General features: G+C 40.0%; 1 protein-coding gene across 4 annotated transcripts in view; it reads left to right on the top strand.

Annotated features, from left to right (window-relative positions):
* The first annotated feature begins 403 nt into the window (after nucleotides 1–403).
* The window catches only part of bs (blistered), a 637488-nt gene continuing 624312 nt past the window's right edge, over nucleotides 404–13579 (top strand). For all 4 annotated transcript variants that reach the window (XM_065232172.1, XM_065232173.1, XM_065232170.1 and 1 more), the window contains exon 1: nucleotides 404–2437. In XM_065232172.1, the coding sequence (XP_065088244.1) occupies nucleotides 1937–2437 (501 nt within the window). In that variant the 5' untranslated portion in view covers nucleotides 404–1936. The remainder of the gene's footprint in view (nucleotides 2438–13579) is intronic.

Here is a 13579-nt window from a genome sequence, read left to right as displayed (position 1 = left end):
AATAGGCGTAACCATAAATTGCCGCCTCTTGCTTTGTTTCGATCAACAAACAACGACGAACGAAGAGTGTGAGGTCTAATTTGACGCTCTGGAGTCCGAAGAAGGAGTTGTCTCTTTTCGGCACGAGGCTCGGCCTGGTCCGTTTCGATCGTGTGAAAACTTTGATTGTGTGAGAGAGGTCCCAAGTCTCACGAATGGAATACGTATGCGAAGATGAACGCACACTTGCTGGATCGGATAGAGTGCGAACACGTGGAGCGAACGGCCCGATGCCTACCGAAGCTCTCGCACACACTGAAAGCCGTGAGGCAGTTCGGCGTACACGATCGCGACGATCTGCTGGATCGGTTTTATATTATTTTATTTTCGTAATTTTATTATATCGACAGTGGTCAGCTGGAGCCATATGTAGAATGTTCCTCGTGCGAGCGAAGCGCTAACAATCATCAGTCAGTGTGCACAGCAGAGAGTTGCCGTCCGTGTGTGTTTTGTGCGTGTTGAGTTTCGGTATTTTCGGCTTGGTGTAACAGCGGCGATCGATCGGGCGTTCGAACGATCGACGAGGCGAACAACAGAGGGAAAAAATCAAACCAAACCGTTGGAGTCAGTTTTTTGGAGAGATCCGTCCGGGTGACAGCCGAAATTTGAAGGACGCAGTTTGTCCATAGGGAGCGGAAAGTTGACGTAACCGGTGACGGGAACGTGTGCAATTTTGGAGAAAAAAGAAGTTTTTGTGGAAATCGAATGCCGATCGCCGAACGATTGGTGCCGAGCTTCGGAACAAATCAACAAGTGGCTTGTTTTGCTTTATTTTGAGGAACAGCGAAACATCTGCGTGAGTTTGACTGTGGTAGAACCGATGCCCTGAGCTGAGTTTTTGCTGTGAAACTTATGGAATTGAGTGAATTGAAAAAAGAACAAAAGTGATCGATCGAAGAAATTGTTGATTTTCCGACATAACAAAGTAACCCGATCAATGTTGCAACCTGTGGAATCACCAAAGTAACAAGAGTTCAACCAACTGTGCCTACTACGACGATCTGCCGCTCTAATTTCCCAAGCTGAAATGTTGAGTAATTGTACCGGCCAGAAGGCAGACGACGACAACGACACTTGCAAGCATCTGATAAAATAAGACATCGCAGAGATTCCAATCCGTAGGAGCAAAAGAGCGACCAAATCAAAAGATAAAAATAATCTCGAAAAGGGGATCTAAACATTAGACAAGTTCCCCAAAAAAGAAGGAGCTGAGCTGTGTGACCGAACATCGACATCAGCGACAACGACGACGAAGACGACGGCGTGTTTTGGCTGAAGCTGCTACTGCTGGTTCCTGGTCGTCCAACGGTGTGGAGGTGTAGGAGAAGGTGCGTAGCCGCCGCTGTTGCAGAGAAGGCGATCAACCATCGTGGGTGACGTGAGAGACCGGCTGAGGAGACCCTGTTGCTGCTGCTGTCAAAGGAGAGAAGGCGAACCGTGTACCGTCCAACGCAACGAGCGACCAACCAACGTTCATCCATCTGTCAAAACAAACGGAGAGTGAGTTCCCACCCGTCCAATCCCGAAATAAGCATTCTTCAGTTCATTCGGGGTCGCGGATTTTTACGGGTGCGAATTTTCCTCCTCGAGGAAAACTGTCGGTTTAGTGGTGTGTGGAAAAAAGGAAAACAGTGACTGACACGGCCCTTTCCCGGAAGACTACAGTGCGATAGGAACGAACGGAGTCGCGAGTGTGTCCGGAGGTCAAAGACCGCTGGAAAGATCCGAAATAATTCCGGTGCGTGTGAGTAGCGTTCTGCTGGTCGGAAAAGTGCGAACAACCGGGTAGTGACGTGATAAGAAGAAGCAATTCGTGTGCTAGAACCTACCGAAAGCCGCGAGCGTGAATCTTCCTTTGGTGCCAGTTCCCAGAAAAGCCGCAAAAATTTGGGAAATAATGGATCCGAATGCAGCGCGTGACTCGCGCTACAATCTGAACTACAGCATGAGTATGATGAGCGAAACGCCGGAGATCTACGGAAATCCGAACGTTTCGCTGGCCCGGCCCCCCAGTGGAGGCCTCGTGGGTCAAGTCATGTCTCGCGGTGGTAGCCTGATGAGTGGGAATGGACCTCAGTGCGGAACCGGTGGTGGTGGTGGTAACGGTGGCGGCGGAGGCGGTGGTGGAAGCCTCTCCCGTGGTATCAAACGAGCCAACTCGGACTGCTACGATGATGGCCGGCAAATGGTCGGTTCGCAGAACATGACCGGCCTCGAAGGGTGCAACGTTGGCTCGGATGTAGTGGACGAAAGCTATACCTCACTGCAACCGAAAAAGTCACCACCGAGCAATGGGAAGAAGACAAAGGGCCGTGTCAAGATTAAGATGGAATACATCGATAACAAGTTGCGACGGTACACGACCTTCTCGAAGCGCAAAACCGGAATCATGAAGAAGGTAGGTGGATTATTTTCGGGACCGGCGGGGGGCTTCTTTTCCGGGTCAAAACACAGTGGTTCAACCTAAAAGAGTGCATTTGTTGTTGTGTTCGGCAACAGGGGGGAGAGAACTGTCAAAATCAGCTTGTGAGTGCAGTTGGGCTGGGATGTGTTAGTGTGAAGCAGTGCTAGTGGATTTTTTTTTTTTCATTAATCGCATATCCATGATGTTATTGTAAAAAGTCAAAGTCCCTCGGAAGATGATTCAATTAAAAAATTCCATTTCTAGTGAATGGTCAGTGTTGTCAGCGATGGCGTCAATGGTGATTCAAACGTTCCTATCTTATCGAGCCGCTCATTATCTTTCCACTCAAATTTAAATTCAATACCGATGGACGATAAGACCATCCGAGTTTCGCAATGCTCAACTAAATTCGTGAAATAACAGGAAAGGGATTGTCGGTTAAGAATTCTTGACTTAGAAATTTCCATCATCGGAAGAAAACGAACTTTTAGTAGAATGGGTACATTGTTGTTGCTTATGACATTAAGTAAATTTATTTTAATTGCGCACACGATTCTCGCGCAGCTTTTCAAATAAACAAATGTACATTGATCGAATATCTGCTGGAGGAATGATATTCTTTCATCGAACTGTGTGTCGAACATATTCGCAAACGTCCATTTCCATTTGTCCAGTTCAGAAAATTAATGAACGACCATCGCAGTAAACGATTCAAAATTTCCAAACAAAGCTGACATCCCTGCCCGTAATGTTTTTGTTCATCCGCACCCTTTCCACATCGATGATCTCACAACGTTGCTCTCGCTCTCCGCTTTCAACGTTATTGAGTAAGTGAGTGACCACACTCGCACCGGCACCGTGAGCAACCAGTAGCTGTCAAATGAGAGCGAGAGTCGGTCATCGTTTGGCTTCTTCTTCTACTGCCTCTTCTTTTTTTTTCCCTATGCATGGATGCATATCAACTTCAGTTTTCGTCTGTTGGTTTTTGCTTTTTTTTTTTTGTTGGTTTCATCTCCGTTGAGATGAAGGCAGCATGTTTTTATGCTCGTTTTTTCGCTGTTAGTCTGGTTCCACTCGACAAACGCCGCATGCACGGGACTTGCGGGTGCAATGTTTTGAATTTTTGTCGTTTTTATTAGCTTTGTGTGCTGCTGCGGTGGGTTTTGGATGGTGTTTTGAGATTTTAGCTTCGCGATGCAGCGATATTTTTCTGGATTTTATTTTATCAAGCCAATTTGTTCCCGACAAAAGTGTATTGACAGATAGTGGGCACAAACTGATAAGAAGAGAATGATTAAACACAAGCGGTGCCACGTTTTGGCGTTTCATCCGAGCGGAGTCGTGTGGACAACTGGCAACGTGACCACTGTTCTTCGGTTTTGATAAGATAAACGCAGGTGGTTGAATATTGCCGTTTTGTGTGTCGGAGGTAAATTGAGGAATGTTTTGCGCAATAACAATTTAATGCACAATAAGCTGTGATGGGATTTTCTGCCGCTTGAGGTATTTATTTATTCAGCAATTACAAACAGTGTAAGACTATTGTCTTTAAAACGGTAGACGGCGATTGAGAACAACCCAAATTTGAGTTCAGTTTACTCATAATCGCCAAAAGTGCAGGTATGCATGGATAAGGTAATTTGCCTCATGGTTTCCTGTGGAAAACCTCAAAAATCTGCAGGAAAATGAAGAAAATTGACGAAATCTTTACTCGTTCTAGGAGTAGTACCAATATACTGAGTGTATTCAATCTATACTTTTCTCATATTCGGAAAGTTCTTCCTGGACAAACTTAGAAAAACATGAGGCAAATTAAATTATCACTGTGGAACTGCACTTTCTATAAACTTGCAGGGTATCGACTACCTGGAAAAACCTGGAAAATCAGGAAATGTCAGGAAATTTCTTTTTGAACCTGGAAAAGCAGGGATTGTCAGGGAATTTTATTCAAAGTCAGGGAAATATTTCTTTATAACAGAAACTTATTAATAGGTATGGCTGATTTCGCTAGTTTCAAACAACTTAATTACTTGAGGATGGTTTTCAATTTCAAATTTTGAATAGAGTTGCGAAGTTGTGGTTGTTCAATGCTTGATGTTGCATTTTTGAAAGTGGAGCAAAAGTAACTCAAATAAAAGGGTATTTCGATGCCAGTTCAGAGCAAAATTAATAAGATTTTACAACCGAAATTGAAAATCGGCACTGACTGATACGTTTGGGATTTTCGAACACTGAACCAAAATCGTTTCTTGAAGACCGAGTTGAAGACCTTATTCGCATGACAACACTAAAATATGAAAGGAAACATCAAGGCTTGTAGAGAGTCACGTCAAATCGACGATCAAATGCATTGTTTACAAAAGCTGATACGTCCCTTCGAAAAAGTAATCGAGAAATGATTTATTTCAAGTTCGAAATTAACTTTATGAAAGACTAGAGATCTTCAATGCAGTCCCATTAACTTTACAACAATTGTAGGAACTTTGGAGAAGTTCTGAGGAATGAAAGGAAATGCTGAGAATTTCAGTGAAACTCTATAAACAAACTGCAAGAACATAAGAGAAGTTTATACGCTGAAAATATGGGAAACTTACTGGAAGCTGTAAGAACATCAAAGCGGTTTTTTTTAGCATCCGAGAGTTTTCAGGAACTTTTATAAAGTTTCTCGAATTTCAGAGAACTTTACTGGTGTCAAGCGAACTTGAGAAATTGAGAAAACTTGAGGGGTATTGTGCAAATTTTTAAAATGTTTTAAGCACCTCAGAAAAGCTATATAGATTAAAACTCTATAATCTTAAATTTAGATAAATTCAAGATAGTTCTGTGATGTGCTGAAAAACAAATCGAGAATCCTTAAGATCAGTGGCGTCGCGTAACCTCACTTTTTACCTGTTCAACGACTTTGAAAACGTTATTTAGGGTCATGCTTACATTCAAATCAGTTTCAAAAGGCACAGGATCTTCTAGTTTCACTGATTTGTGCTGATTTGTTTCCATTGGAAGCCATTTCTTTTAAATTTTTTAAGTTTTGAGAGTTGTTGAACAGGTAGATTGAGGTTAGGGCGACGCCACTGCTTAAGATGTTCCGCGAATTTCAGGAAAGTACAGAGACCTTCAGAGAATTTATGAACAAAAGTCACAGACGTCCAGAGATTTTCAGGGAAATTTAAATGAGTCTACGGGAATTCTATTTATTTCCTAGCAGAACCGAGACCTTCAATAGAACAAAGAGCGCATTTTGAGCTTCGAGAAGATCAAGACAGGTCAGAGAATCAAAGGGCAGTTCAAATAATTTTAAGGAAATATTAGAAACCTTAAAGAAGTTTCGAGAAACTCAGTGAATTTCCGAAAACTTCGGAAAACGTGAGAGTATTTTAAGGGTGTTATATCATGGAGATTTAGAGAACTTCGAAAATTTAGCTTAGTTGATTAGAGAACATCAACGAAGTTTCATTAATGAAAAGCGAGCAACAGTGATCGCTACTAGGCCTGAAACATTCAAAACAATAATTCAGGATGAAGTTCGCAAGATAAATTGAAGACATCTTGAAAAACTTTAATGGAAAAATAAATTAAAACTGCTTTTCAGCGCATTAAAGAAGATCCTCCAACCAACCTATGGACTACTACACTATTTCATTTCATGAGGACACCGTCTCCACAATTATTTAGTAGATTCTAGGGTTACATGTGGTTCCAGTATAGCATGATTGATAAAATTGATAATCCAGCGGATCTGGTCGACTGCATCAAGAGGAATCGATCTGTCTTCAACCGAGGCTTCGAAGAATTAAAGCTATTATCCGGTTGTGTTTATGTTTGACAACTGCGGATGTTGCTTCTGCTAATTTGTGAAATATCGATGCATGCTACGATATATGTGAATCAGCAATATAAATTCAACTCCCACTCGGTGTTGTCACATTCCTGAGTTGAACCGTGATACAAATTCGGTTCCGTAGAGACGCTAGACGTTGTTAGTTGTTGCAAAATGAAGCTACATATGGAAAATGCGCGTCTCTTAATAGACGTTATACCCAATTCCGGCTGACAAAATTTAACCTTCAAATAGATTCTGCTTCTGTTCGATCCAGCTGTGTCCAACAAAAATCAATCCCTTGAGCGCATTTTGAGTAAATTGCAAGAATGATTAAGAGTTAAGCTGGGCTAAGACAAAGTAAGTCATTGATCAATTCAGTTGAATTCAATTGGCTTGAAAAGTTAAATGGCATAGTTGGCACTTGAACGTGTAAATCATTTGAATTCAACTGAGTTGATCAATTAACTTGCCTTGTCTAAACCCAGTTTTAAAAGAAGATAAAGATATTTTTCTGAATACTTCTAGTTCTTGTCCCTTATTGTGTTCCTAACAGCTTGATTTACTCAGAGAACTAACTAAATGAAAATTTAGGATAATGGTCTTGCTTGGGAGGTATATATTTTTTTGATTGCTTGGAGTAGCACTTTCATGATTTAATAGTGGTTCAAAGATACGTTGACAAGCATTGCTTTGACAGCATAAAGTGGCTGTGTTAAGTATTTTAGGTCTTCATTGAAAACCTGATTAGCTCGAAAAATTAGCTTCACAGTAAAGTTTTAGTATGATAATGTTGCTGCTATTGCAATTTAGTTGAAATTAACTTAAAGAATTGGAGAGGAAAGCGTTGTTTTTGCGATTTCCCACTGGAGGAGTCCGCCCGCGAATTAATTTTTGGTTAATTGGTATAATTTTATCACGGAGCTGGGTCTCAAGATATGGAAAAACAAATATAATGGGATTAAAAACAAGTGTTTCATATGTGAAACGCAGAGTGACCAGTGAACCGGGAAAACCGTAAAAAGTCACCGGGAAAATCCCACGACTTCAGTTGACAAATCTGCAAAAATATACCTCGTCCTTTCTTCGAACACAATAAAATGTCAAGAACCTTTGACTGGTCTAGATTTTCAGGATAACTACAGTCACTTTGAAGAACTATTAAGAGAATTTAAGATTTTTTTTCCAAAACAAATTTGAGCAGATTTTAGAATGAATTCTAGAGATAACGCCAGTGGCGTCGCCTTAATCTCAATCTACCTGTACACCAACTTTCAAAACATAAGCAAGTATCAAAATATTGCTTGCAATGGATAGATATCGAGTAACCTAGAAGGATAAGTGTATTTTTCAACCGATTCGAGTAAGAATATGGCAATATATCTGTTTCTGAAAGTTGGTGCACAGGTAAAAAGTAAGATTACCGGACGCCACTGGATAACACCAAGGTATTTCTGAGAATATTTTATAGGGAGCTTTAGGAAAACCTCCAGTAGAGTTGTTACTAGATCTCCCAAGAGAGCAGAGGATTCCAGTATTCTTGAAAAATACAAAGGAACGCGTGAAGATCTATAAGGATAGTCCGAGTATAATAACAAGCGCATTTCGGAAGGAATTTCTAGAGAATGTTAATGAGAATTCCATGCAATTTTCAAAAGAATTTAGAGGAGAACTCAAAGCTAATAGGCCATTTGGAATTGTTGCCCTGAAGTGAATTCTACGGAGAATTTCATGCAAATATAAAAAAAAATGAATCTTCAGTGAATTCTTGGAAAGAGTTTAAAATTCGAAGAAAGGATGAAATTTAAGAATTTAATTGAGTGTTCCACAGAGAATTTCTGTACTATTATAAAAAAAATATTTCAAGGGATTTCCAGAGAGAATTTCAAATTTATTTTAGAAGAATTCTGGAAAGATCTCTGTGAAAGGAAATTAATCTAAAGGAAAGGCTTGAGAACAATCAAATAAAAGCCTGTAAAGTTTTGAGCGAAATTTTCATACACAAATTGTGAAGACTTCGAACCTGTCGCAGATCCAAATTCAAGATCCAGCAAAGGTTTTGCTGACTTAGAAAATAAATTCCAAAATTCCGGGAGAAAAACGGGAAAATTGTTAATCGAGATTTGCTGGTCATCATGAAGATGAAGAAGATTTGGATGAATGTATGCCTCTAGGGTAGAATGCAGATGCTTCCCGTTTTTGGCAACACGAGATTTCTGTATTTTTTGCATTCTATACCCAAGTAACATTGCAAGTTTTATCACGGTTTTAAAGTATGCTACAAGTCTAAATAGTTTTCAGAACCCTCATGAAACCCCAATTGCTACTTGGGTAGAATGTACGGATCGCTTTATTTAATTTGAAATTGTACTGGACCACTCTTAATGGGTTAGAGGTCCGTGTGGAATTTCATGAAAAAATGTCCATAAAGCACTAATATATTCTGAGGAAAGTTCTAGCTGAAGAGTTGTGTTGCCAAAACCGGGTAGGCACTACACCTGGATTTTTTTTTGAAAATTACTGGAAAATCAGGGAATATCGGGGAATTTTGTTTTCTTCATTGAGTCGATACCCTGACTCGCCGTGTACGACGCATTATAGTTTTTGGTGAAAGTGGGCGTCACAATTAAATTAAACAATTACAAAAATCTCAAGCGTAATGACAAACGACTACCTTCAAACTGATTGATTGCAGTACAATTTAGGTATTAGCCAACGATACGTTCTGGAAAACCAAGCCTTCTATAAATTCACCGTAGCAATCTGAGCAATGATAAACTTCAACTTGACGTCAGCATATGATTCCCTATTATGATTTGATAGTATTCTTCTGACACAATTGATTAGTGAAAGTCGTACAGACCGTGTCAAAAGACAATCAGTGACATCGGTTTACTAACGCTGACGAATGCTTCCCGCCATAGAAGATGACTTAAAGTTTTAAAGTGAGAGTAGAGCCCGCCATTTTGGCATAAATTGCCTTATCATTTATTTACTAGCGACAACTGTTGCGAAAATCAACGATGCTGGTAATCCATTAAGGCTTGTACTCGAAAAAATGCACTAGACAAAAGTGTTCGCCAACAATTTATTTTAAGTCGGATTTTCTTGAAACTTTCAGAGAATGAACTAATGCATATGGATTATGTTTCGGCATAATTACTTTATTCAATTTCCTTTCCATCGCTGAAAGCCCGCACCTTTCCCTTAAGACCCCTCATTACATTTTGTGCAATGGTGGAGCCGACCTTTTTGGTCACTCTCATCCATTATTTCTTCAACTCCAGCTCGTTCTTAAACACCTTGGACGATTTCCGAACTTTGACCTTCATTATGGCCCAAAACCTTTCCACCAGACGAATATCTGGTGAATTTGGGGGGTTGGTGGTTTTTGGTACAAAAACAACGTTATTGTCTCTATACCAATCCAACGTCGATCGCGCGTAATGGCATGATGCCAGGTCCGGCCAAAATAATGTCTCGCGGACCTTGAATACACGAAGCCCAGGCGGAACACTTTGCCTTCAGAACAGCGTCGTGAATCGAAAGGTTCGGATTATGCTTGAAATAATCCAACACCTTCCGGGCCTTCACAGGGTCAGCTGTCTTCGATTTTCTTCCACTTCCAGCCCTCCGCTCGGTCGTCTGGGACTCCTTAAACGATTTTACCACCCGAGACACAATTGTATGGGTGATTCCCAGTTGTCTTCCGCAGTCGGATTTTCCATGACGGCGCGCAAAATTCTCCGGCGATTTTCTTCTTGTTTCGATGACATCTCAATAACCCAGAACCGATTGTTATGAAATTTTGCACATGTAAACAATTCACTCCAAACTAGTTATACCCAGATTTTCATCAATTTTTAATATGGTGCATTTTTTCCGAGTACAAGCCTTAGATGGTAAATGGCACACTAGAGTCATGCGGTGAGCGAATGATTAAGTGTGATGTGTACACCATCACCTTGAATAATAGGTTTTATTTACTTGAAAAACTTTGCCCAAGATACCAATCGTTTTTCTAGTCATGATGTCAAGTGAAGCAAGTAATTTAAAAACAAATGGCACTCGAATTCACAAACTTTTGTTCACTCGAGTATGCTGGATTTTTGTGAATTTGAGAGAAATCCAACTCAATTTAAAGTAGATCTCATCAGCCGAGCATTCACAAAACCTTTTTCATCCAAATAACTTAGATGAATATCGCAGGAATCTATCTAGTTGAAATGTCAAGTTAAAGCAAACAATTGAATACTCCTTTCAATCTTCGAATCCGAATGCTAGTGGTGCCTAATGCAGTTTGTTGTAATTTTTTCTTCAAATATAGCTCCTTTCTATGAGAAAATTTGTACATTATGTTCTTTGTAGTAACTGCGATATTATGTAGAAATAATATTGCGAAATTTTTCTTCATTTAGACTCGAGTGATTTTAATTTCGTCGTTCTCAAATTTCGCTTTCGCCAATCCCAATCCCCTTTGTTGCCGGCACCAATTGTGTAGTGGTAAGCGTGACTACATTCTCACCCCAATGGGTCTGGGTTCAATCCTAGCCGAGGTCGGTGGGAAGGGTAGTAGAGCCGTTGGCCGCGGCCCATGTGTATTGATGGGTGCGATATCCTACGCAGGTGTGGAAGCTGCCCCCTGCACATTGTCCGTCGGTGAATGGAACTAGATTGCGGAACAGAGAGACCGACGTTATATAATGAAATTCGAAAAAATAAGAAGAAAATCCCTTTGTTCTCTTAAATCTTAAAGCTGGTCATGTTTACAAAACAAATCCAGCTGGTGAACCTGTTTGCGCGCAAAAATGACAAGGAAAAACTGTAAGAGTTTAAAAAAACCACAGAAGATTTAAGCAGCTAAATATTTATAGAAACCACAGAATATGGAACAATGTGCAGAATTATTGATATTGAAATAAAACGTGAATTCCGCTAAACATTCTCAAATCGATTTTCCACCAGCCAACACATTTGAAAGCTACGCGCTCTTTGGTTGTGAGTGCTGTCAGAAGCATTCAGTTAAAAGCCAACGGCTGCCACCATTCCATAGATTTTGTTTATCTGAGGCAAGCGGAATATCGATATTGGAACGAGTTTACGGCGTTGAACGATGTGACAACCGCCACATTCACAGACGAACTCAAACAAAACGTACATCGGCACATCTCTCTCTGTTCTCGTGATAGTCATAGCAAGCAAGCAAGTGATTGGTTGATAACTGCTAAAATGTTTAATCAATTTTCAAATGTTTACTTATAACAAACTACTATAATCTATATACCAAGGAATCATACTTAAAATTTGAATCAAATGGCGTAAAGAGCTTTGAAATTCATCAATAATTGGCAAAGTTATAAGCGTTTAAAATCTAACACTATATCGTAACTATCGGGGCTTTCCCTAGGTCAGTCGATAAAGACGCAGCTACAAAGCAAGACCATGCTAGAAATCGGCTGGATTCGATTCCCGGTCCAGCCTAGGAATTTTTCGGGTTGGAAAATTTCTCGATGTCCTTGGACATAGAGTAATGGAAATGGATGTAATATCGGCCTAAATTCCCCTAATTTAGGCCCATACATAAGTTCATCAATCGACTAAATTTTTAATAGCGACCGAAAATATTTATTAGTACCGTCCCAATGGCGCGTTCATCTAGATAAAATTGATAAATAGCAGATTTTTAGCGATGGGCCAAATATTTGATCCATAGGCCAACATTGGAGCTATTTCCCCTATATGATTGTACTTGCCACATAATTATACTAATGCAAAAATGGTACAGGCATCGAAAGCTCTCAATTGATAACTGTGGAAGAGCAGCTAGAACACTAAGTTGAGAGCACGCAATAAGCTAATATGCGAGAAGCAACAAGCTTGAAATACGAGGATCATGTGAACTTATCCAAAATTGCCGGAACTTTACCAAGATATTCGGAGAAATTTCGAGAACTTCGGTGAAGTTTGAAAAATCTGAGGGATATTCCAAAAACATCAGCACAGCTAGTTTACATATCTTCAAAAAAAAGTTCAAATATTTTTTAGCATAGCTCAAATAAATTTAGTGACGGTCCAAGAGAGGCTTGAGATAAGCCTCGAAACCTTAATATAAATTCCGAGAACTTTAGAAAAACTTCAGTAGTCTGAGGAGCAGTTCAAGCTCCGATATCTTCAACGAAGGTTCAATAAATTCAGCAAAGTTTTAAAAACTTCACCGAAGTTTCAACAATTTTCACGAAGTTCAAAAACGTATGAAAAGGTTCGTCCACTTAAATCATTTTGGTATCCATGACAGATACGTATTGTAAGATAACCATTTTTGCTTTTTATTATTTAACTGGAATTAAATGGAAGATAACCCTTTTTTGCTGATTTACTTCAGAGATCTTTGGAGACATTCCGAGATGATTGGAGAAATTCGGAGAAGTTCAAGTACTTGAGACAAGCTCCGAGAGCTTCAGCAAAGACCTAAGAAATTCAGCGACGTTCCAAGGAATTTCTATTGCTAAATTTAGCAAAGGTTCAAAAAATTAAAAAAGTTCGAAAATTTGAACAAAGTTGCAAAAACTTGATCATAGTTTCAAGTTTTTAGCGATGTTCCTAAAAATTCAGAAAAGCTTCAATCATTTCTGCGAAGCTCCAAAAATGTGAAGCCGTCTATCAGCTTTATATTGTTTGAAATGTACTGCAGGTGGCTCGGTCAACAGATTGACTTGACTAAATGGTGCGACCTGCGGTCTCCTGGCATCTACCCTCGTTGCCTAGAATCAGCAATCCAGACAAGGACTCTGGAGTGACTCTGCTGAAAGGGGTATTCTTTTGCTTTTAGAGCCGCTCTCTTTGCGCTCTTTGGGGATTTTGGCATCGCAAGGCCAGAGCAAAACGGTGTCCTTTACTTTTAGGATTAGTAACCATTAAGGACCACTAATCCAACTCTTGTGCTTGCTAGTCGACTTGGCTGGTTGATTCACAAAATAACACTGTACCTAATGGTACCACCAAAAAAGCCCTGATCGAAGCTCTAAAATGAAGTTTTGTTTCTCTCATACAAACGTGTTCAACGCTTCGTTTAAGTCCTAGCTAGACTATCAGCAAGATACGAAAATGAAAAAGAAGCACGGTTAAAAGGAAAGGCTGGCTGTAGATTACGCTTCGTTGCTGGGCTCATCGCTTTCAATGTAAGTAACATCGATTTTCCCATTCCTCTTCTCGTAAGACGGTTTTAACCATCCATTTTGGATTTATAATTTCGTCCGAATGTTGTTGGACCCACTAATGCAATACTCATACCTATGTATGGGTTTATACGATTTTCAAAT

The sequence above is a fragment of the Ochlerotatus camptorhynchus genome, unplaced genomic scaffold (genome assembly GCF_037179485.1).
Source record: "Ochlerotatus camptorhynchus isolate MF236.1 unplaced genomic scaffold, CSIRO-AGI_Acam_v1.1 ptg000364l, whole genome shotgun sequence".
Classification (NCBI taxonomy): domain Eukaryota; kingdom Metazoa; phylum Arthropoda; class Insecta; order Diptera; family Culicidae; genus Ochlerotatus; species Ochlerotatus camptorhynchus.
This window is presented reverse-complemented; position numbering and strand designations above follow the sequence as displayed.